General features: G+C 36.1%; 1 protein-coding gene across 1 annotated transcript in view; it reads right to left on the bottom strand.

The window, feature by feature from the left end:
* The window catches only part of CNTNAP2 (contactin associated protein 2), a 1,033,176-nt gene that overhangs the window by 180,213 nt on the left and 830,231 nt on the right, over window positions 1-22,732 (bottom strand). The window contains exon 14 of the mRNA XM_066557113.1: window positions 14,886-15,042. Within this exon, the coding sequence (XP_066413210.1) occupies window positions 14,886-15,042 (157 nt within the window). The remainder of the gene's footprint in view (window positions 1-14,885; window positions 15,043-22,732) is intronic.

Raw genomic sequence — 22,732 nt, forward strand, 5'->3', positions numbered from 1 at the left:
TTCCAGGAGTTCACTAGTGTAAAGTAATACGTTTTCCCCATCTGTTTAAATCAGGTCTCATCCTAGATAGCAGTTTGGTACCAGCTTTTGCTGTGTTTGTGCTCTGCTCGTGTGCACTGTGTAACCGTGTTCTATTGCACGTGAAACTTCATTTCTTTTCCTTTGGCAAAATACAAGAACTGTTTCCATGTGTATGTAACAATACCCCTGTTCCTTCTAAGGAAGGGCACAAAGGGCACAAACCCAAGGGTACAAACCAGAAATGGGGTCAGCAAGGAAATTATGTTCACATTATCTAACAAAACACACAGTCATGGAATGGTTGGGATGGGAAGGGACTTCCAGAGATCATCTAGTCTCACCCTCTTCTTAGCCTTCCAGAAAGGAGTGAGTTAATAGTTTTAAAACATATTTTTCTTTAAAAAAACCCCCACGTTTACAAACAATAATAATCTGCTTTAAGATTATGGAAGAGTCATTGTTAACAAAGCAACAAAACCTGGAAGTTTGCTGATACATTCTTCAGGTGTATTGGTATAATTAACACTGAATTTACATGTTTTTTTACAAGATCACGAGCAATTTGGAAGCATTAATATATCAGAAGTGGAAACTGAAATTAGCTAAGAATCATGAGGAGGCAGGTCCTACAAGTTTTCAAGTAAATCACTGGAAGGTTCTCAGAATAGTTGAGTAAGTTATGTAAGTTAAGCTAAGGCAGATTGAGTTGGTAGGCTAAAAAACCAAGCACACAATTGTTTTCATTGTACAACTAAATGAAAGATATGACTAGAGATATAATCATCAGCATGTCCGTTTCCCCCTACAAACCTGAACTATTTCAGTCACACATTATATTTGTCACCTATAAATAAGTGCTCCATATAAAAAAATCTCTCAGAAGACTGAATCAGCATAAATATTGTATGTAGTAAAAGACAAGATTGGCACATGCATTCAGAAAACACACAACTTATTTAGCAACTGAAGCTGAACTACTACTGTGATAATGAAAGCAAAAAGAAAATCATGTTTTACCTACATATTGGTTCCTTATAATATATATTTCATCATGTTTTGCAGATGGCAAGAGCAATACTAACACTGAGTCAGAGAAGAAGCAGACCCTGAATTTTACAAAGAACTGCAGCTTGTTCAGACTGCTTACCTGTGGAAAGTGAATCCACACATAATTCACCACAAAATGATTGAATTTGTCTAGGAAACAAAACCAGCTGGCAGAAAGAGAAGAAAGTGTTTCCAGATATTATTCTTTTTATTCTTTTTCCTGTTTACTGAGGGTTTTTTTTGTTTGTTTGTTTATTTGGTGGGGTTTTTTTGTGTGTGGAGTTTGTTTTGCCTTTTGTTTTGTTCCATCCCAACAAATAAATATATTTTGCATCAAAGAATTTTCTTAACTTGTCTCAGTATCTCTTTCAAAATACTAAAAATCTTAGGCCTGTAATTTTACAAGGACTTTATAGCCAATCATAAGATTGTTGCATCATTTTGCAACTAAATGAGATCCTCAAATTTCAGAAAATTTACATAAGCCAGAAACAGCACACCACTTCACAAATATTAGCAGACAAAAACTGGAAGATCCCAGTATTATCAAGCCTAAGCTTTGCAACTGGGCACTTCACTATTCAGCTTTGACAGCCTATTGGATATACTAGAGTCAAAAATTATTCCTTACCCATTTCCTATAAATGAAAGAAGAAATATAAATCTGAAGCATGCACTAGAAGTGTAACTTTCAATGTCTTTAGTTCAGACTTTTTCATCCTCACTATAACCAGAGTGCTCTTACATAGGAGCGATAGGCAATAGGAGAGAAAGCTGATTCTTCAAAAGGTTGTTAGAAATACTTGCTTTATTCAGCAACAGCTGGTTTAAGTCAAATATTCCAGTCTTTGAAAAGGTGCCTGTCATTCTTATATCACCACATTACATCATGACAGTGATCAAACACTGGCAGAGGTTCTCCAGAGGGATCCTGGGATGAGCATCCTTGGAGGTGTTCTGGGCTCAAACAGACACAGTCCTCAGCCAGTTTGATTCTACCATCCCTGAGCAGCAGGTCAGACTGCAAGAGCTCAGGGGGCCACTTCCAGGCTGAATTACTCTGTGATCTGCTGCTTGTGTGTGTGTAGAGATGAGTATGGACAAGACCTGAGCACTCTCAAAGAGTCTCCAAAATTATCTGTCTTTACCAAAAGTATTTAATAAGCTTTTGTTGCCATGATCATTTTCTTCAATGATTATCTCAGTTCTTAATCTTTGAGTTAAACAGGTCAATATCTATCTTCATTCTAAACATAATTTTACTTTTTTTCAGCTTTCAGAACAGAAGACGACACTTTTTCCTGTTTATCATTTATGTTTGTTCTGCTTCACAGTCATCACATATAATTGAACAGTTATTAATAATAACAGTGATAACAATAATAAAAGGTAATAGTCAATATTTCTCAGCTTTCTGTTCACATTTGTCATCTTCTATCTGCTCTCTTGGTTCAAGAGATTTCCATCACTTGATTTTATCTATGTTGTTGGTTTTTCAAGGTCCTTAAGAAACATATCAGTTTTCTGTTTATTAATGTCAGAGATTAATAATTTTTTTTCTGGTTTTCAGCTTTTTTATTGAATGAAATGGCAGCAAAACATGAGGTCAGTTTTAAGAGCATGATTTGTAAGTGTGCTGTGTAAATCAGGAGTTTGGTTTTGATTCCTGAATCTTTTGGAATCCTTTAAAAATTTCAAATACAATTTTATTTCAGGAAGAGGTATCTTAGATTTGACATAAGGTACTTGAATTGATTTTCTTTTCCAAAATGCTTTAGCTGAACAGATGAACTCTTGACCAGTAAATGTTATTATGACATTCTATGTAATATTCAGCAAATAACTGGTTTTATATATGTGATTACGTTTAGTGATAGCATTTTAAAGTTTTTCATAGAGATAAGACCTACAAATCTGTTTATGCTTTTACATTGCCAAGAAAAAACTTTTGCATCATAGATATAGGTTTTGTATTTACTATATTTTTTCATTACATTTTTTAACAGTCAGCAGATTTTATTTTATTAACTTTATATCTACCTGCTTGTTTGAAAACTTGTTTTTGTTTCCTTTTCATTTTGCTTTGCTTTCTCTTTAAGAGTTTATAAAAATAAATAAATAAATAAATAAATAAATATATACACTCAAGTACTACCTTAAAGGAAAATTTGTAATTAAACAGTAGCTCTAAGTCATAACTCAAATAAGATTTTGTTTCCCTAATCTACATTTAATGTAATCCTGTAATCAATTTCCACTTGACCAAAAGCTGAGCAAAAGACAGTATTTGTGATAAAGGAATACCAATAAGTAACTGACCTGAGATATTGGCTTAGATCGAATAATTTCTTTCCAGTAAACCACTTGTTTTTCAGCAAAATATGAAAAAAAAAAGAAAAAAGCCATTTGAATTCTATGAGGAAGCTGGCTCATATAGACACACTTGTGCTGAAAAGAATCCATGTAGCATTTTAATTTCAGTTTAAAGACTGTTGAAAAAAACTTGAGAGAAAAATGCAACAAATTACCTTAGACCTGATTTACTGAGTCTCCACTGCACACTCAGACAGCTCTTAGAAACTTTGTGGGGTCTCCAGGGACTGTAATTTATACTAATAATTTTCATAAGAATAGTATTGAGCATATGAACAGGAGGTAAGGAAAAGAAAAACAGCTGGAGGAGGGGTGGGGGGAAGGGTTGGGGGATACAAAGAGATTTGCAGCTGAGACAAAATATCTAGCCATAATTAATTGCAGACAAGTAGAAATTTTGAATGCTTGGGGCAAACCAGGAGGGAAACATGAATGGTAACTAAGATAAACCCACACCTAGTCCATGACATAAAAACAATTTATAGAATTTAAGCTTTTTCTACAAGCCTAACTACAGATACAGATAAAAAAAAGGAAACCCAGTCTCCCTTTTCTCTACGTGTTAGAACCATTGCCTTTTTCTGTTCAATTTCCAGGCTTTATGAAAGGTTACTTGATTGCTTTTAGTATTTTTCACAGACAGTGTAAGTCATCTTCCTCTTTAGAGTAAAATAATGCATTATGTGTATAACAAACATTCCCAGGCAAACACAATGCTACAGGTGAGTCTTGTCTATTTTTATTTTCTGCTTCTTTATCAGGTCTTTTGCAGTGGTAAGAATCTGCTGGGCAAAATGAGAAAAAACAAGAAACAATTCTTCCTTCAAATGCTGAGGTTTTGCAACTACCTCAGTGATGAACTGACAGGATATTTTGATCAATTGCTCTGAAGACAATATTCCCATTTAGTCTGGTACAAAAGAAATATCACAAGGGCTTATGAGTTCTCTCTTCCCCAAGATCCCCAACTCCCCCCCCCCATATGATTATTTCCATTCTTCCCCTTATATCTGTATATCTATATCTGTGTGGTGGTTTGACAAGAAATGTGTTTTTTGCGATGCTGTGTTTTTGGCTAATGGATATTCAGACTTTAATATTGGCATTTAACTTGGCTATTGGGACATGGACACGCCTCTGAGAACACGGGGTTAAAAGCAGAGCTCTCTCTTGGGAGGGTCCTCTTGGGTTTCCGGCGGGAAAGAGTTCGGGTCTCTCTCCCGGCCCAGCTGCTGGCTGAGCAGGGGGAGGGGAAAGCCATGAGGCTGAGAGAGGTAGGCCTGAGCTCTGGAGTGGAAGGGTAGAAGAGAGAGAGACGGGGAGCTATCGGGCAGCTTCTTCTGAGAGACACAGAGAGAGAGAGAGAGAGAGAGCCGCTGCCTGGGACTGTAACTTTGAAGCTTGATAAACATGGGCCTGCGCCGGCAGCACGGCTGGGACGGAGAAGAGGGGGGGGGTTCAGCCGGCCGCTTGTAGGAGCTTTTAACTTCTTTTTAGAGAATAAGAACTTTACAGAACATTGACTTTTCTTAGAAGATACAGTAGAAGATGAAGAAGGAAATAGGCTAGTGTGAGAGAAGTCTGGACGAGTGAGAGATAGTAGAAGAATAGAGAAGAATTCTAGTGAGAAGAAATGATGGAGTAGCTTTTGCTGGACTCTTTTTGTATAGCTATAGACAGAACTATGTTCTTTGTAATACAGAGACTGCATTCTAGGGGGAGGCAATGGCTTCAGAACCAAGAGGGTTCAGTGTTGATGCCCTTCGGCCCCAGGGGGTGAAAAAATATGGGGGGGACAGGTGTCCCAAAGGAGAGATTGTGGGGACAGGTGTCCCAAAAGAGAGACTGTGCTTTTTTTAGATCAGGACAGAGCATCCTTAAAAGACAACCCTAAAAGCAGTTCTGGTCTGTGTTCAGTAGTGAGAGCACTAGACATGAAAAAGAAGAAGTCACGACGGCAGATGTACTCCGGGCGGTGCCACGAGTGACACAGAAACACACGAAGCTTCAGCTGTGTTTCCAGGGGAAGCCCATGGTACAAGAAAGACTCCTCTCCTCTTGATGAACTGAAGATTGATTGTCTAAAAAGTAGTGCTAGACCGAAAGTTAGTGATTTGAAGAACAAATGTATTGTGTTAGAAATTTGGTGGGGGGAGGAGGAAATGCACTTGTGAAGTTTTCATTTTCCCTGTGTGTGTGTTCCTTTTTATCTGTAGTTGTAGAGTAGTTAATAAAGTTCTGTTTTTTTTTTTTCCCTAAGTAAGAGCCTGCTTTGCTTATTCCTAGTCACATCTCACAGCAGAAACCAGAAAGAAAGTATCTTCATGAGAGCACTAGCATTGTGCCAGTGTCTAACCATGACAATCTGTATATCTGTATATCTGTATATCATCTATACATGTATCTATCTATCTATCTATCTATCTATCTATCTATCTATCTATCTATCTATCTATCTATCTCTCCTGGTACACCAAAGAACAAACAATGCAAACAGATACATCTTTTGTTTACTCTGGAGGCACCTTCAGCTTGATGGACTCCCTTGTGATTGTTTCAGCTAAAATATGACTGCTGATAGTAATAACAGCTAATCATGTGCTGCAGTCTTCATCTACCTTATAACAGAGGTTGTCATATATTTCAGATGTCTTTACATCTGACTGCACTGATTCAGAAATGAAAAAGTCAGGGGAGTTCTACAATTTAAGAAGAAAAGCACCCTCTTCAAGACTTAAGAAGGGTCAGGTAGGAGTGAAATACATTGGGCTGGTCTGCATTGGGGTGATTTCATCTTCATAGCATGGCACTGAGGGCAAAGTCATTAGTCTTTAAGTTAGCCCATAAATAAAAGGTGGAGAAGGAGAAAATAATTGGCAGCTGAAAGTTCTGCAGTGCACAATGCTCAATGTACTCTGCCCTTACCTGACAAGCTGTGACAGTAAGGTCATTTGCTTTGAAGCTAGGACTACAAGCTTTTCATTCAGATTAAAAAGTCTGCATCTTTCTGTGCAAAACATAGAAGACATTTTTGTTCTTGCCCACTTGATTTGTCACTCACTCTAATAATTAAGTTTAATAACAAAAAGTATACAAATGTGCTGGGAATTATGTTCCCATCGTCTGCATGGTAGAATTAAAAATCACGTATCTGCCTTTTTCACCTGCTAATTCATAACCCTCTCAGAAGTTTCTTAGAATATCCTGAGAAAGACAGGACACTTTTAATAGAAGCAAGGATATGCCAGAGAATAATAATTACAAGTACCTAATTCTGATAGATTTTTTTTCAGTGCTGCTGTTAAATGATTCTTTAACTTAAAAAGACCTGGATGACACCATCTGTCTTTGACTAGCTGGAACTGAAGACAAGAAAACCTGAACAGCAACACTCAGAAGTGAGGTTGGCAGCAGGATGAACACTCACTTTTTGTCTGACAATAATTTACTGACTAAATTAGTAAACAAGGATAATGTCTTGTAATCACTCTCCCCTTTAAGTTCATTAATTACTGATAGCACTGAGAAATGAATGAACTTGAAGTCAAAAAGTAATCACCCTCATCCTTAGGAGGTTGTTAGAACTTGACCATTTTCACATTTACAGCAAGGTAAAATACTCTGTTCATGATGCATGAGGCAATACAGAATCCTGTTTCCTCATTCATAGTTTTGTATTTATTACAGGAAGAAAAATCATTGTACACAGGACTGAGTAAGAAAGGGATATTTTAACAAAGAAAAGGCAGGTTGCCAAAGAGTTATTTCATGTCATATCAATGCCCTCATTTTCCTGTGTTTTCAGATTTGGAGAATGTTAAGACTTTGTTCCTCACATGTCTGGTCACTGCCATGAGCCGGAAGTCTTAGAGGAAAAGTTTTCCCTACTCCCAGTGAGTAGGATGATAGCTCAGGTCCAAGTAGGATCATCTTACTATAAATGAGGCCTGAATCAACTCCCCAAGGTGAATAATACAGAAGAGAAAAGAGAGAAAATGCAAGTAAAATTTGAAAGTTTCATGATTCATTGAATCTTGAAACTCCTAAACCCTGATACCCTGTATCAGTTCAGGTTGGAAATCTGCCATTTCCTGTGAGCTACATACCATGGCTGCTGTCAGTACTTGCATGGAACATCTCTAAAAGAGAAAGAGCAATCTATGGGATCCTAGGTTTGTCTGGATCCTGGACTAGAGCTGCCAGCTCATTAGAAACATAAGCTTTAGGGACAATTCCAGACAGCAAAGTCCTTCCAGGTCTACATAAAAGCAGTAGCCTGAAAACTTACTGTGCAAGAGGTGCTTTGCCCTCCATTGGTCCTTGGATTAAATTTTAAATCACTCAAATTAGTTTTATGTACACATTTATGGTAGTGAATGCACAGTAATGAAGAATAAGAGTCCTTTTTTGTTTGTAGACAGCCTTGCATAACAAAATCCCTGATTTTGACCAGAATCCTGTGGTGGTACTAAGGCACCAGGAAAGGAGAGTTTGAAAGGTGGTACTCAGTACCTTTGTAGCATGACCAGGAGTTCCACTTTCAAATTTCCATCTCTCAAACTTTTAATCTGTCATTATCAGTAAAAAAATAATTCAGCCTTTTCTTGTGGAAGAAGTAAAAAAGAAGAATGCATAATGGACAAACACAAGGTATATATACTTTTTACAAATAAAAACATAGAACAGGTTATAAAAATAAGAGGATGGAATTTATTTAAGGAAGATTTCACATTTTTCAGCATGCAAACTCTGTTTCAATGTTGCATACCAGTTACATTTGATGAGCACAGCTGAGAAACATAGGACAAAGAGCAGCTATTTAATACCAGTCACTTGACCCTTTTCCCTACTGGAGTAGTTTTAATGGCCAAATTGTAACTAGAAGGAATGAACTTCATGGCTTCTGGCTATCATCTTGTCTGTTGGTGAAAGTTTCAGCTCAAATATATCATTCATATGGAAAAAAGCACTACCTAAGTATATTTCTTAAGGTTTGAATTCTTGACTTTCTGTCTTTAGTGTCTTTATGCAAATTTTTATTGTGTGCCATTACATACTGTCAAAGTGCTAAATTTTGACTGACTGGAAATATATAACATTGAATGTCAATGTCAGTGTACAAAGGAACTCTGTGAGGTAACCCTAAAAGACCTAAAAAAGCCTGTCTGGATTTGTAAGAGTACAAGAAAAACAACCACCTGAAACAGTGCAATCTGTCAGCTAAGTTTCCCTGCTTTCATCAACAAAATAAATTCATTCCTTAAGCATAACTAAAAAAAAAAGTTTTGATATTTCAACTTTTATTAAGAGATATAATTAATGTATACAATTACCAATAGTGTTTTCATGTCTATCATTTCAAAGATGGCCTTTAAGTTCTGAAAAAACCTTGAATGAAAGTTTTCAAAGTGCTGTGGCCTAATTCTACAAAGTTTCCTAAATTTCTAGGAAATTGTGATTAATCATCTGATAAAGATGTGAAGTAAAACAGCAGTACATTACAAATCTTATTAGATAATTTTCTGTTTGTTTGTTTTTTTGTTTGTTTGGGTTTTTAATTGGTTTTCTGGTTTGCTTTGTTTTGTTTTTGTTTTTGTTTTGTTTTCTTGGGTTTTTTTGGTGCCCTGTAATACAAACCAGTGTGTTTTCTTATTAAATACAGGCCTCTGTGTTATAGCAGAAATGTTTTGCAAGTTACTGTTTAAATATGAGGTTACCATATATAATAGCTTGATTTTTTTATGCAGTCAATCTGTCTGGTTTTATTGGAAATTTTTTGTTTGTATATACATAGACACACACACACACATATATCATATATATATATATGATTCTAGTCATGCATGTGCCTCAATAGCACCTTTGTAGTCCTTCAAGTTCTTTTAAGTATATTCAAATTTGATCCCTTTTACCTATTTAAGATTTCTCTACATAATGCTAGAAATAGCAATTAAATTTAAACAAAATGTAGCTGCATAGAGGCAACAATAAGTTCTCAGTTTGGTTTTTGTTTTCCACAAAGAAAACAGTGTAGCCTAGACACTTCTGATCATGTAACACCTCTGGAAACTCTAGTTGCTGCCTAGATGGGAAAGTAATGGAAAAAGAAACACAGAGACATTGTTAGCAGCTTTTAACAAAGGACAGGAGAAGCCAGGGTCTTCTAACTATCCAGCTCTCTCTGCATCAGCAGCTCTGTTACTGAGAGCACACAAGGTTAAAGGACAGATGGATTTTCAAAAGTGCCTCAGGGAGTCAGGAACTGAAATTTCTATGATTTCAATGGTAATTATTACATGCTAAACTTAAACCTTGATGTCTACCTATAGCTCCAGGAGCCTTTAGTATCCTGTTAAATCTGGCTACAAATGACCCACCTGTCATTTCCATGGCTTCAGGCTGACATTTCAACATCCACCCATATTCCTGTAACTCAAACAACTCGTCATTCTGAGCTTTGTTTAGTCATCTTTACCCATGACCTGAAACTTTCTTTTGAAACTCCCTTTGTTGGACAAGAGTTGTGAAGGGATGAGGGATGCATCCTGTAGAGTGTTCTGTAAAACACCTCACAAAAATAAAGCAATTGGACAGGCTCTGGACAAAGAAACTTTAATATCCAAACTGTGAGATTATAAATAAGGTTCCCTCTGCTGATTTTCTCCATTTGTCCAAAGCAATTTTATCTGAAAATTCTGCTTAAACCCTTTTGATCATCTTTTGGGCCACCAAATAGTTCCTGTAAGATTAGCAACCACACCAGTAGTCAGAAGTAATGTCCATGGCTGACTTTGTAACCTGAAGTGCATTAACATCAGGAAGTTCTAAATAAAAAAGCTTCTTATGACACCTTTTCTGAGTAAATCCTTGAACAGCATCATATTATAAGCCTTCTGACTTATTGTGACTTCTCTGAGCAAGAGACCCTGTGGTGTAGAAACTTTGGCCAATCTGAGTCTTAACTGACCCTAGGCTCAAATGAGAGTAGGAATCAAAATTTCTTTGCAGAGCTTTACATTTGCTACTTATCTAGTACAGTGTGCCTATCTCTACAATGCCAGTCATTTTTTTTTAAAGGAACTGCCTATGTTCTAATAATTATGGTCTTATTCAAATAAGATTTTTTTTCAAAAAGTCTTACATTTTATCTAAAATTAATAATTCCATTATAATTTTATTTAGAAGCAACGCAGAGAACTTGTTGCTACTCATAAAAGCTACCTTTATTCTCTCAGGATTGAGACAATCTGACTTTAAATGTCAACCACACACACTTTAAAAATGATCTTTATTAGCAAGAAAATCTAACCTTTCTTATACACTCTGATCCATTTAACTCTGAATTAATTTCATTTTGGACACAAATAATAGATAATTTGGGACTAAAAGATAATTTTGGCAGGACTACTTAGGGTGAAGCTCTTCCATCTGCATTTTTGTTTCTTTATCATGACAAAAAGGACTACTTAATGCTTACATTACAGCAACAACATGAGTTTCTAAAGAATCAGGTTCTATTCTAGACTATGTGTGCAAATACACATAAATCTGAATTTCATATCTCATATTCCATGCCAATACTTACCATTTGGCTTGTTTACCATCCAGACATGATAATCAACACATTAGGCATGTGCTAAATAGTTCTACACAACTATTTTATTCAGATAGACAAGGTGTGATGTGAAATTTTAGAAATCATTAATAGAAAACCCATACAGATATAGGGTTTACCAAGCCTATGGTATACATTAATCCCTGGGAAAATTTACATTGTGAGTGAGTCTATAATTAACACAGCTGGTTCTATGCTTACATAGAATTACTTACATACTTGGTTAAAAAAAAAAAAACAACAACAACAAAAAAAGCAAAAACCAAACACAAAATTTCATAAAAAACCCATTTCAGGCTGCTTAAAGAGCTTTAATTAGTCTCCTGTTCTTACCACCATGATGCAATCCTTGACTGGTCCCTGATTATTATTTATTCTGGAGGGCTTCAGCTTTATTCAGTATAGGATGCAGACAACACTCATTTAGTGTAACATTGCCTACTCTCCAAATTTACACTTATGCTTCAATATGTGGATACCATTTTATATCTAATGTGTTATATCAAATCCTTCTATAAAGACCACATTTTCTCGTTGGATTTTTTACAGTGCTCATTAGAACAGCAGATGATTGCTTCATAAATCTACCTATTTTTGCAGTACTTCCATGAGGGAGTAGCTGGCATAATTTGCATACTACAGATTGGATGTTGAGGCTGAAATATGTTAAAAACACTCATACTTAGTGCTCCATTTGAGATGCCTACATGTTTGGTGGAGTTTTCTTCTTTTTTTTTTTTTTTTTTTTTTTTTTTTTTGCTTTGAACAAAATAATTAGATGCATTTAGAGAGTGATCCCTTATTCTGGTTGCAATGTTAATGTTTGGTATTTTCACAAAGTGGACTTCTGGGTTGCCACACTGGGTTTCCAGAAAATTAGGATCAGACTAATGACTCTTCTGTGAAGAAATGGTTTATAAAACTGAGGAAGCACCATGCAGGAATGTGTTTCCAGAGGCAGGGTTAGAATCCTGATCTCCAGGGAAACATTCTCCTGCCTTTGCTATGAAATCATTCATCAAGCTGTAATTCCTTTCTTAATTTCTAACACAAATTCTAACTTCTACAATAAAAACAGTGGACAATATTCTACTTACACTACATCATTCTGATTCAGCCTGACTGATTCTTCAGTGACTCCCCAATTCCCTTGTAAAATCTCTCTCCTGAGTCTTGCTTTTCTTCTTCACCTTTGATTCTCACAATTTCTACAGAGTCTTCTTTTCCCATTTTACTTCCTTACGTTTTCTAATATAGTTATTGCTCTCGCTTCTGCCTTCTCCCCTCAGGATATTACCCCTGCAACCACCCAAAAAAAACCCAAAACAATTTTTCCAACACTGCCTGGGCAGGAGCAGAACACCAGCGTGGGCATACCACAAGCAAATGCAGTGCTCCCAGCTATGGACAAGATGAGCAATAATTGCAAAAGTCCCACCTGAATTTTCAGCCACAGTTTGGTGTTTACTCAGCCCTTCTCTTTAAGGGGATTGTAAATCCTTCTAAAAGAAGTTGTGCTGGTGAGCTATGGTGGCAAGCTGTGGCAAGCTGCTTTGTTAATATATGAACTGAGACTTGTCTGCTCATCATAAACCCTTGCATATTCTGTTGCCCAAACCAGCAGCTGTTTTGCTGTCACCAGAATTGGGCACACGTGTGTTGGAGGCCCTGGCTGAATTCTGCCTGATGATTGAAGTCATCAAGGTCTTCTTTCCTCTGGATCTCACGTGCTTTTTAGGTATTGATGAACATGGCTAGATAAAATTCCTAACTAGGACTCCTCAAAATAACTCCCAAACCCAAAAGATATGACTATGGAAAAGACTAGATTCTGACAAAACCAAACTGAAAAAATGAATCTTGAACAAAATGTCCTTAAAGTCTTTAATATAGCTTCAATTTTTTCCTGTGATTTACACACACCACAAAATATAATATCCAGTGGTATAATTGCTTCTCATAAAAAGTCCTGCAATGAATAGTAGTAGTCCTGAAAAAATTCTGATACTTATCTAAAAAAATACCTTATGTAATAAAATATTCTTGTATGAAGTTCTTAGTAAACAGTTGTAAATCTTTAATGATAATAAGTCTATTTTAGATCTAAATCTAATAACCATATGAATCTATTTATTAGTAGAATCCACATAATCTCAGTGTATATATGGGGTGCAGAGGTTACAGAAAGGATATTGAGTGAATGCTGCTTATTAAATTATCATCTGTGACTCCTGGGGAATCTTCAAGAACAGATCAAAATCCAGCGCCATTTTCCCCGTACATTTCCCTTGGTGTAAAGGAAAACAGTCAACATATGGTACAGAGCCCTATTATTCATGGATATGCATCCAGTGCCTCAGGCAATGAAAACTGTAAGTGCTTCTAATTCTACCATTACTGTAATTATTATCACAATATCTTCCTTTTATTGTTACCATTTTGACACAGAACCAAACATACATCCCTCCTGCCACACTGCTCTAGTGCCTATGATTGAGTTGGAGTAATCTGACTATATTCTTCATTGTCTCTATATAATTATATTTCTGAAGTTTGGCAGCATGTGTGATTACCCTGTCTCTAAAACTGACTCCTCTCTATCTGTGGTGTTGTGTAGTTCACCCCATATCATAGCCAACAGATTACTATCCTAACAATGTCAAAGCTTAGGGTGGCAATGTCTGTGGCAATATTTGATTTTCCACATCCTAATCTACAATTTTTGCAGGGCCTGGAAGGTTTCCTTTATTACTCTGTTTTTGTGTTTTTCATACTCCATTCTTGCAGATCACATCAAACAGAGTTCAGCTGCTATCCAGAGGGATCTTCATAAGCTGGAGAAGAGGGTTCACAGAAACGTCATGAAGTTCAACAGTGAAGAGTGTAAAGCCTTGCACCTGGGGGAAACAACCCCATGCACCAGTATATGCTGGGAGCCACCCGACTGGGAAGTAGCTTGGCAGAAAACACTCTAAGGATTCTGGTGGACACCATATGAACATGAGCCAGCAATGTACACTTGAGGCCAAGCAGCCAATGGCATCCTGGGGCGCATTAGGCAAAGTTCTGCCAGCAGGTCAAGGAAGGCCATCCTCTTCCCCTGCTCAGCACTAGTGAGGCCACATTTGGAGTGTTGGGTCCAGTTCTGTGGTCCCCAGTACAAGAGAGGGATGGAATTGTGGGATGGAGTCCAATGAAGGACCACTAAGATGATAGAAGGACTGGGGCATCTCTCCTATGAAAAGAAACTGAGGCAGCTGGCCTGGTAGCTTCCTCTGAAGTACAGAGGCTCATTCCATAATATTAGTGTCTAGTTCTTAATATATTTTTCTTCATGAAAAACAGATAATGAGAGTTGGAGGCACTAGATGAGTGATTTCAGTACATATCACCCACATTCAAGTGTTGCAGAAGCAACACTTTAAAGAGGAGAAATTCTGGGGAAAAAAAACCATGAAGTTGCAAGGATAAAATTAATTCTGTATTGCAGTATAACTGAATCTTATGGAGACAAAGTTGCATGGATAAACAAAGTGCTGGTCTTTCCTAGGAGGACTTGCCTTTGCAATTTTAGCCTTCTTTTCTATAGCTCAGTGGGCTGGAAATTATGAATACAGTCCTGATATTTAACAGTCACAGACACCATGAATAAAATGGAAATCCAGGCATGAGTCGACACTTTGCAGGAGGAATCACAAATATAATAATTTTGCCTTTTTTCTTTGGTAAGAAAGGAAATATAGAAAAAAGATATATTCAAAGTCATGGCAATGTTGTAAAAGTTAGGAGATTTGGACATTCTCATCCTGCCTTCTTGTGAAGCACTCACCATTGCTTATAATCAGCATCACAGTTGCAGTAGTACTTGGGATCAGTACAGTTGCGTTCGATGCCACAGGCACATTTTTGAATGCCAGGTCCTGATCCGCCCCAATAGTAGTGCTTCTCATTGGCTTTTCCAACCCACCAGGTATATGGATTCCCTTCTGCAAGGAATGAAAATGCAAGGTTATGATGCATCAAAGAGGTAGAGCTCTATAATGCATTAACTGAGCTCAGATGTTTAATATGCAAATGCTAACAACACATAACCGGAGCCATCCCACGTTACTGGCAAACAAAATAATTCATTGTTACTAAAGGTATTCAAAGGACCTTGCCAGGTAAACAGGACACATTTTCTTTTTTGTATTCACAAAATTTATAATGACTGGAATTATTTTTTAATTGTACTCTGTATAATGAGAATACATTGGCAGATTCCATAATTATTTTAAATTCATTTCAAACTCACATATTAAGCTATCAGATGGATTATTTCAATATTTGACTTTGAATGCTGCACAGGAAAATGTGTTTATTTTCTCTGTTATTATTTATTTATTTATTTAATTTATTTTCTAAACAACAACTTTTAATAGAAAATTATTTTGTTATCACTGGAAAACAAACGTGTTCATCATGCTCTCTCCAGCTGGTGCTAAACAAAGCATAAAGAGATATCAAACTCCAAAAGCATTTTAACCTTTTAAAAAAAAAGTATATATAGTTTTAATGTAATACTTTAGCAGAGGTATTCTGAACTTTGATGTAATCACATATCTTCACATTGGGTCTGCAACTGGATATTTTCAAATACTGTTCTGAGGTTATTTCTAATCCTTTTGAACTAACTAAGACATTATGTGTAAATAAATAAATAAACAAACTCCGTCCCCTCTAATTTCTAATTTGAAAAAATGCTTTTACTGGAAAATTATTTTTTATTTCTCTGGTTCAGCAAGACACTCAAATATGAACTTAAAAATTAATAACTTAATCAGTTTCAATTTATGTAGTGCTTTTTGACATTGAAAAATAATGATTGAGCTCAGCTATAAACATGTTTTTTTAAATGTCTCTTTTCCCTCCAGCTCCTGGCAATTTTAAATTAAATAAAATGAATCTTTAAATTTCACTGGTTAATGAATTTCACCAGTAAAATCTTACATAATATATATTCTACTTCCCTAATTTTTAATTTGCACATCTCACACATTCCCCCAAAACTACAGGCACAATCCTTAAAATAGCCATTTCACAATTCGATTTGATCATCTAGACCATAAAGGTACTTATTCCAGACAGAAGTTGAAAATAATTCACACCTAACTCTCAAGAAAATTAAATTCCAGAGATGAAGAGAACAACCAAATATCTACACATGTTTAATGAATACCAAACCCTGAAAATGCTCAACTCTCTGAAAACACTTTTTTCTATGTATTTGAATTGTTAACATCATATAAAATAACAGAAATACAGTAATGCGAAGAATTTGTGGCGGCTGAAGGTTTTTATTAGATGTTGGTGTGCTGCACTGTATGGCCATTCAGCTCCAGTGATAATACAATGGTGGCAATTCTAGACTCTGAATTGGTCATTTTACCTCTGTGATTCAATTATCACAGAACAAAGTGCTGTAAGTTAGAAGAATGTGCCATGTGAATGCTGCAGCAGCATTCCCAACCTGCAATACAATCTAGCAATTCTGAGAGTACGTAGCCCTGGATTACAAAAGATTATTTTAAAAGCATTTAAGGGTAAATGTTAGCTTTTCACAGAGAATGACAGAATTGCTTTTATTAATACAGGATCCAAATAGAGAATTAATGATATCTGAAACGCCTATTTTACAGGGTTTTTTAATCTCTTTGAAGTTAGTTTCTATGCTATGGCGCCAATGCTGCTGTTTTGACTGTTGCTCAAAATTCCCTTTATTTACATCCTTTCTGTCAAGTGAAGGATTGCGTGATTCAGTCAGCAAGTAATTTACTGGGAAGCAAGACTGCTAATTAAAGCACTATGAGAAAAAAAATTAGAATTGTCAAAAAGCAGATCAAAAATTGAGAAACAGGTAGAATGATTAAAGCAGATGAAAGTGATGGCAGAATTACAGACTACAGTGATGGCTGTCACGGACCACTATGACAGACACAAATGGGGCATGTTTCGAGTCATTTAAATGACAATTGATGTACAGTTTTAAACCATGAATGTATTCTAGCGTACACAGAGCTGTTTTTCACATCTATTGTTTTTAGTGTGTTTAGTATGTTTTTATATAAGCCCCATGCTTCTTCATTCTGAAGAAAAGACCTACCCTCAGGCTTAGGAACACAAACTTAGGAAGAAACAAATGTACATGTTTAAAATTTCCAGAAAGGTCAAGAAGGTAATATATGATTTTGAGAGTTTTGCATGCAGCACATATTCTGCTAGACATGCCCACAACCAATAATCCCAGCACTGCCTTGTGAACACCACCCAAGACTCCAATTGCCTGGCATACTGTGCTAAGGCTTGTAACAGAGGAGATCTTGGTAGACAGCTCTCATTAGGTGGCATCCATGCAGTGGAACAAAACCCCAGGCACAGGAATGAGAAGAGTGTCACACCAGAGCATTCTGCACCACAGTGGCCATACAAGAGGTTCCAGAGATCCTTTACAGTCTCTGGTTAATAAAAGGTGTGGAGACACAGTTACATCCCATCTGTTCTGCATCAATCAAATCAAATGAGAACAGCCCTTCTCAGTCTTCCTGCTTTGTGCTAGCCAAAAAAAGAGTGAGCAGCATTTTGTCTAAAGTTCATAAGCTTCAAACTGCAGTGATACTGCAAACACCTCTATGACTGAGCATAACAAAGAGTAAAACCCTGCAAATGGAGAGATTAAAAAAAAACAATAGAAAAGAAAATCTAGAAGGGAGGAGGATACATCATACAGGAAAAAAAATTAGAAATAGGATCACTGTTCCTCTCTCACACTTCACTCTCTTTTATACCTCTAGAGTCTCCTTTTGAAGATGTAAATCCTTCTGCTCAGGAGCCCTTTGCTTTTTTTTTTTTTCCTGCTTTGGAAGGTTTTGGAAAAGGCTAATCCAAGTAGAAGGAGCAGTGCAGTCCAGTGTGAAGAATGATCATTAATGGATGTAATTTTAAGTATCAGGCTATTTTACCAAAAATTATTATTTTGTTAAACTATCAAAAGTGTTGGTCTTATGGAATTAAGAGTATATAAATTCAGTTTAAGGAACAAAAGTAGTTTTGAATGTATTCCAAATAGAAGTAATACAGGAAGATATATCTTCTATTTTTTTAAACTATCTTTTCTTGCCTTATATATAAATTTTGAGTCATGGGAAGCTTCTTCGTTGTTGTCATTGACTGAGTGGTTTCCCCCCCCCGCCCCCCCCAAGCTTTTGTGGAAAAATAGCATAATGAGAAGATTGAGGAGGAAAGAGACTTTCTGCCAAGAATAAAGCCTTGATGCAGATGCTTTTTGGGTACAAACCAGCTCTCCTTTGAGGGATGCTGTGGGAAGTGTTGACGTTTGTGTGTGCTGAGTTATGGCCAGGATGCCTTTCCATATCTGTTCTTGAAGAGAAGCTCCTTGCAAGGTTTTGTGGGCTCAGTGACTTAGCAGAAAAATAATGATACTATGAGAGTAAGGTGTGGATACCAAGGAAATGATAAAGATATCCAATTCTTAAGAGATCCTGTACGCTCACAGAAAGAACAGTCTTCTAAGGACAAAATGGCCAATATGATTTTATTGGGGCATGCAGACATATGAGCATGGCTATAACATCAGACTCAAATCATATTTGTAGTGATTTCAATATCTCTCTGTCACACAGACACAGACACAGACACAGACACAGACACACACATAAGCCTTTGACATTTATGTGTAATACATTTAACAGTGGTTGTAGTGCCTTTGCAGTGCTGGACTTTGGTTAAAATTGTTTCCAAATATGGGTTCCTATTTAAAACCCTGTGCCAGATTTGCAGATATAAGATCAAAGTATATAAAGAATCTGGCCATTGATGTTTTCTATCAAGTTCTTCTGTACAGAATATTCAAGAAAAAGCAAAGATTAAGGATACTTTTCTGTATTTTCACAGATCACTTATTTGTATTCTCACAGTGTCATAAAAAAGTGATTCCTTTTTCATCTCATAAATGTATCTTTGTGTGAACCATTTCATTTAATATAAAACCATATCCAACAAAAGTTAATGTAGTATGAACAGAACTCTTAATAGTCAATAATATATTTATTTCTAATATAGCTGAACAGTCTCAAAATGTATAACTTTTTAAAGTGCACTTTAGCTGAAGTCTCAAAATGTATAACTTTTGAAAGTACACTTTATATTCCTCCAAGCATTTAATATAAACAATTGGTTTTATTATTTTTAAATGCAACTGATCAATTAAAATTCTGATACTTTCAACATTTTAGGGCTCTTATTTCTAGATGTTCAGTACTAGTAACTGTAGCAGCAATACTGAGAGAAGTGAAGGAACCAAATTAAGTGGACTGATGCTCCATGGCACTCTGCATTCAGAGGACTCCCTTCAAAATACAGCCCTTAGAATGCTGATGACAGTATTTATTTGTCAAATACCTGGAGAAGTTAAATACGTCTCTTCCATTTGCTCTGGAAATTTCACTGACCCCTATACAGTCCTTAAAACCCAAGAAAATGGTTAAAAAGAAAGGCTAGGAATTCTTTAAAATGGAAGTCAATGGCTCAGAACCTCTGACAAACAAGACCAGTGAAAATTACTTGTTGAGGACCCTGTCTAACTTTAACAGCTACATTTAGCTATTCCCTGAAAGACATGAGTAGTTCTTTTACAGGACTGGATAGCTCTGAATTAAATGGGTAATTTCCAGTTTCCATTAGTATTATAGATCCCCATTAAATACTAAGGAATGTCAACAATAATTACAGTACTTGTATGATTGTTATTATTTTCAGAAAATATTCTTTTGTTCAGTCTTTTACTTATTTTTTAATGGAACAGCTTGAATTAATTACCCAGTCATTGTTATTGGCAGAATAGGCCCAAACACATTTTTCAAAAACATACTGCAGCTTTAGACATCTGAATTAATTACAGGTAGAAATGTAAGCTATTTCCTGGGGTAATAGATGATGATGAAATGAAAGACAATACTTAAAAAAATAATAAAATTCAATTTTCACATGTGGAAAGCTGGGTATAATTCTTCTATTTTTGAATAAAACACTTTAAACATGCATTTTGCATTCAGCTATACTACAACACTCAGTACATTTAGCCTCATACAAGGTTAACTTGATTTAAGGTCATGGTTCATTAACACCTGTGCAGGAATTCTATCTGCTATTGCAGTGAAGAAACAGACACAGAAAGAATAATTTTGTCACTGTTTGAGAAGTTCAGCATGCTAATATGGTTGTGCACGTCACAGCTTTCACCTTGCTTCTTATTGCCAGCTTTTTTCTTCACACCATCAGCAGTATCTATTCCACTCAGGTCAAGTCTTAATGAACTCTGTGAGCCATTTATCTGAGCTTTTGAAGACTTAGTATTTTGAAAAAAAAAATCAAAAGTAGTTTAATGTCACTCACACATCAAGTACCTCCACATGTTCCAGTTTAGAATTCTTAAAGTCAATGGTGTCAAAACTGGGTAGGCTTTGCTGGCCTGGTTTATTTTGTGCTGGTTTGATTTTTCTTCATCTTAATTATTATGTGCTTGTTTAGGACCAACATGAAGCTGAGTAGACTCTTTGCAGGTTTGCTGCCCCATCTCACATCTTGGGAAGTGCCCACCTGGACTGAAAACCCACAGCTGAGGAGTTTCATGGTAAGAATGGATGCTGACAACTGGAGAACCTAAACTGTGAGAGATTCTGCTCCTGCTTGCAACTCAGGCGGATCATGAGCAGGTTCTGTCAGCTTCAGTGATCAGCCAGAGGGTTGAATTATTTCAAACTGAGAAAACAGAACTCAGGGAAGAGTCTGGCAGGTCACACTTCCACATTTCAATGACAGTATTGTGTAGAAACTGACTTTGAGTGAACCTTCTAAAATAAAAGGAGAGTTCTTGCATATGTGGTTATAGTGAGATTATTTTTTTAATTAATATTTTACTGATTTTCCATTTCTTCCAGTAACACTTCTTGCTCACTAATGGGCTGTGAAACATATACATATGAATTTGATGTGAGAATGGTAAGTGAAGTCAATTCTTATGCTGCTACTCTCATTTTGTTAACTGATAAATCTTTTTTTTTTTTGCAACCAATTGGGAAAAATATAAAGAGTGCTTAATATTTGTGAATAGAGTTTGCATCAGTGGTCACCATTCTAACGACTAAGACTTGAGATTAGTCAAACCCTCATGGCAACATGAATGAGACATTTGAGCACACTGGAAACTTGGGGGAGAAAAAACCCAGACATTCAAAAACCTACCAATAAAAGGAAAAGATACTAAAAGTACCCTTGGCCACTTCAGAAAACTAGGAACACCTAATTTACAGCTACTTGCACATTTAATGAAATTTTAGTTTGCTATTTATGATAATTTTCATTTTGTAGGCACTCACATCTGACTTACTTCTTTTTTCACAGTGCTAGTAGCAAATGATTTTTTTTTCTTTTTACTAATACTAGCCTCAAACACTTGTTTTCTTTATAAGCTCACTAAAGTGGTTGGTCTATTTGACAGTACTATTTATTTGCAAAGACTGTTTAAACTGCCTGAAAAGATAAGATTTAATGGCAGCTCAGAAAGGAACTCTGAAACATGCCTTGCTTGCTAATATAAGTCGATGTGATGTTTGAATTCATGGCCAAAGCATTGTAATGCAACAGTCCTTAGAAAGAAATGTTTGGCTTTTTTCTTTGTAAGATATTCAGAATTATGCCATACCTCAAAGGTAATCTATGAAAGGGAAATATTCTTAAGATTTTAATAGAAAATGAAGATAAATATTGAAATATTTATATTTCAATAATATAAAATATTAGAAATAAAGAAAATACTTGTGGAAAGCATACAAAATTTCAGTAAATGTTAATACTACACGCTCTCTTTACTGTTTTCTTAAAAGCACATTCAGAGTTAATTGCTGTCTCCTTATCCTCCACAGCCATAAAGCAGTGTATTTTAAAGTGAAGGTAAAGATAACCATCTCCTTAACCCTAGAACTAAAAGAACTTCCCTAAACAAGAAGAGCTTCCATGACCTCCAGTATCAGAAACTAAAATCAGATGTTCAGATGTCCCACCAGGAGCTCTGGCTTTCCCACTTAACCTGGAAGAGAGGACCCCTGCAATCAGTCTTCACCTTACCTAGGCTTCAATTATGTTTTGGTGTATATAAAGTGGCCAAACTGAGAAAAGCCCAAATTTTCTCATTTATGTTCAGTAAAGACAGAAAAGGGAACCTATTCAAGTGCTTAAGAAACAAAATTACTGCCTTAATGATGACCACGCCTCAGGCTGATGGCCATTGCCATTGTGTTCTTCAGTTCATCAAAGTATTCTCATGTGCCTGGATATTTGTCTGTTAATTTTTCAGAGAACTTATTTCATACATTTATATATCAATCTCAAAATATAAAGCAGCAAATACAGCATCTTTTCTTAGAAATAGATATTTAACGAAAGCACCTCTTCAGCAAGGCTGTAGGGGAACTCCTTTTTATCGAGTCTGTATTTTTGTTCTAGTATAACTCCTAAAATGTCAGTGCCTGAATCCACAAATATGTAGGCAAAGATGACTTTTCTTTCAGAATTAGCAACCTATAAAAAAGATCAGGAGGGAGAATTGTCATATTGACGTTC

Source organism: Molothrus aeneus, chromosome 1 (genome assembly GCF_037042795.1).
Source record: "Molothrus aeneus isolate 106 chromosome 1, BPBGC_Maene_1.0, whole genome shotgun sequence".
NCBI classification, from domain to species: Eukaryota; Metazoa; Chordata; class Aves; order Passeriformes; family Icteridae; genus Molothrus; species Molothrus aeneus.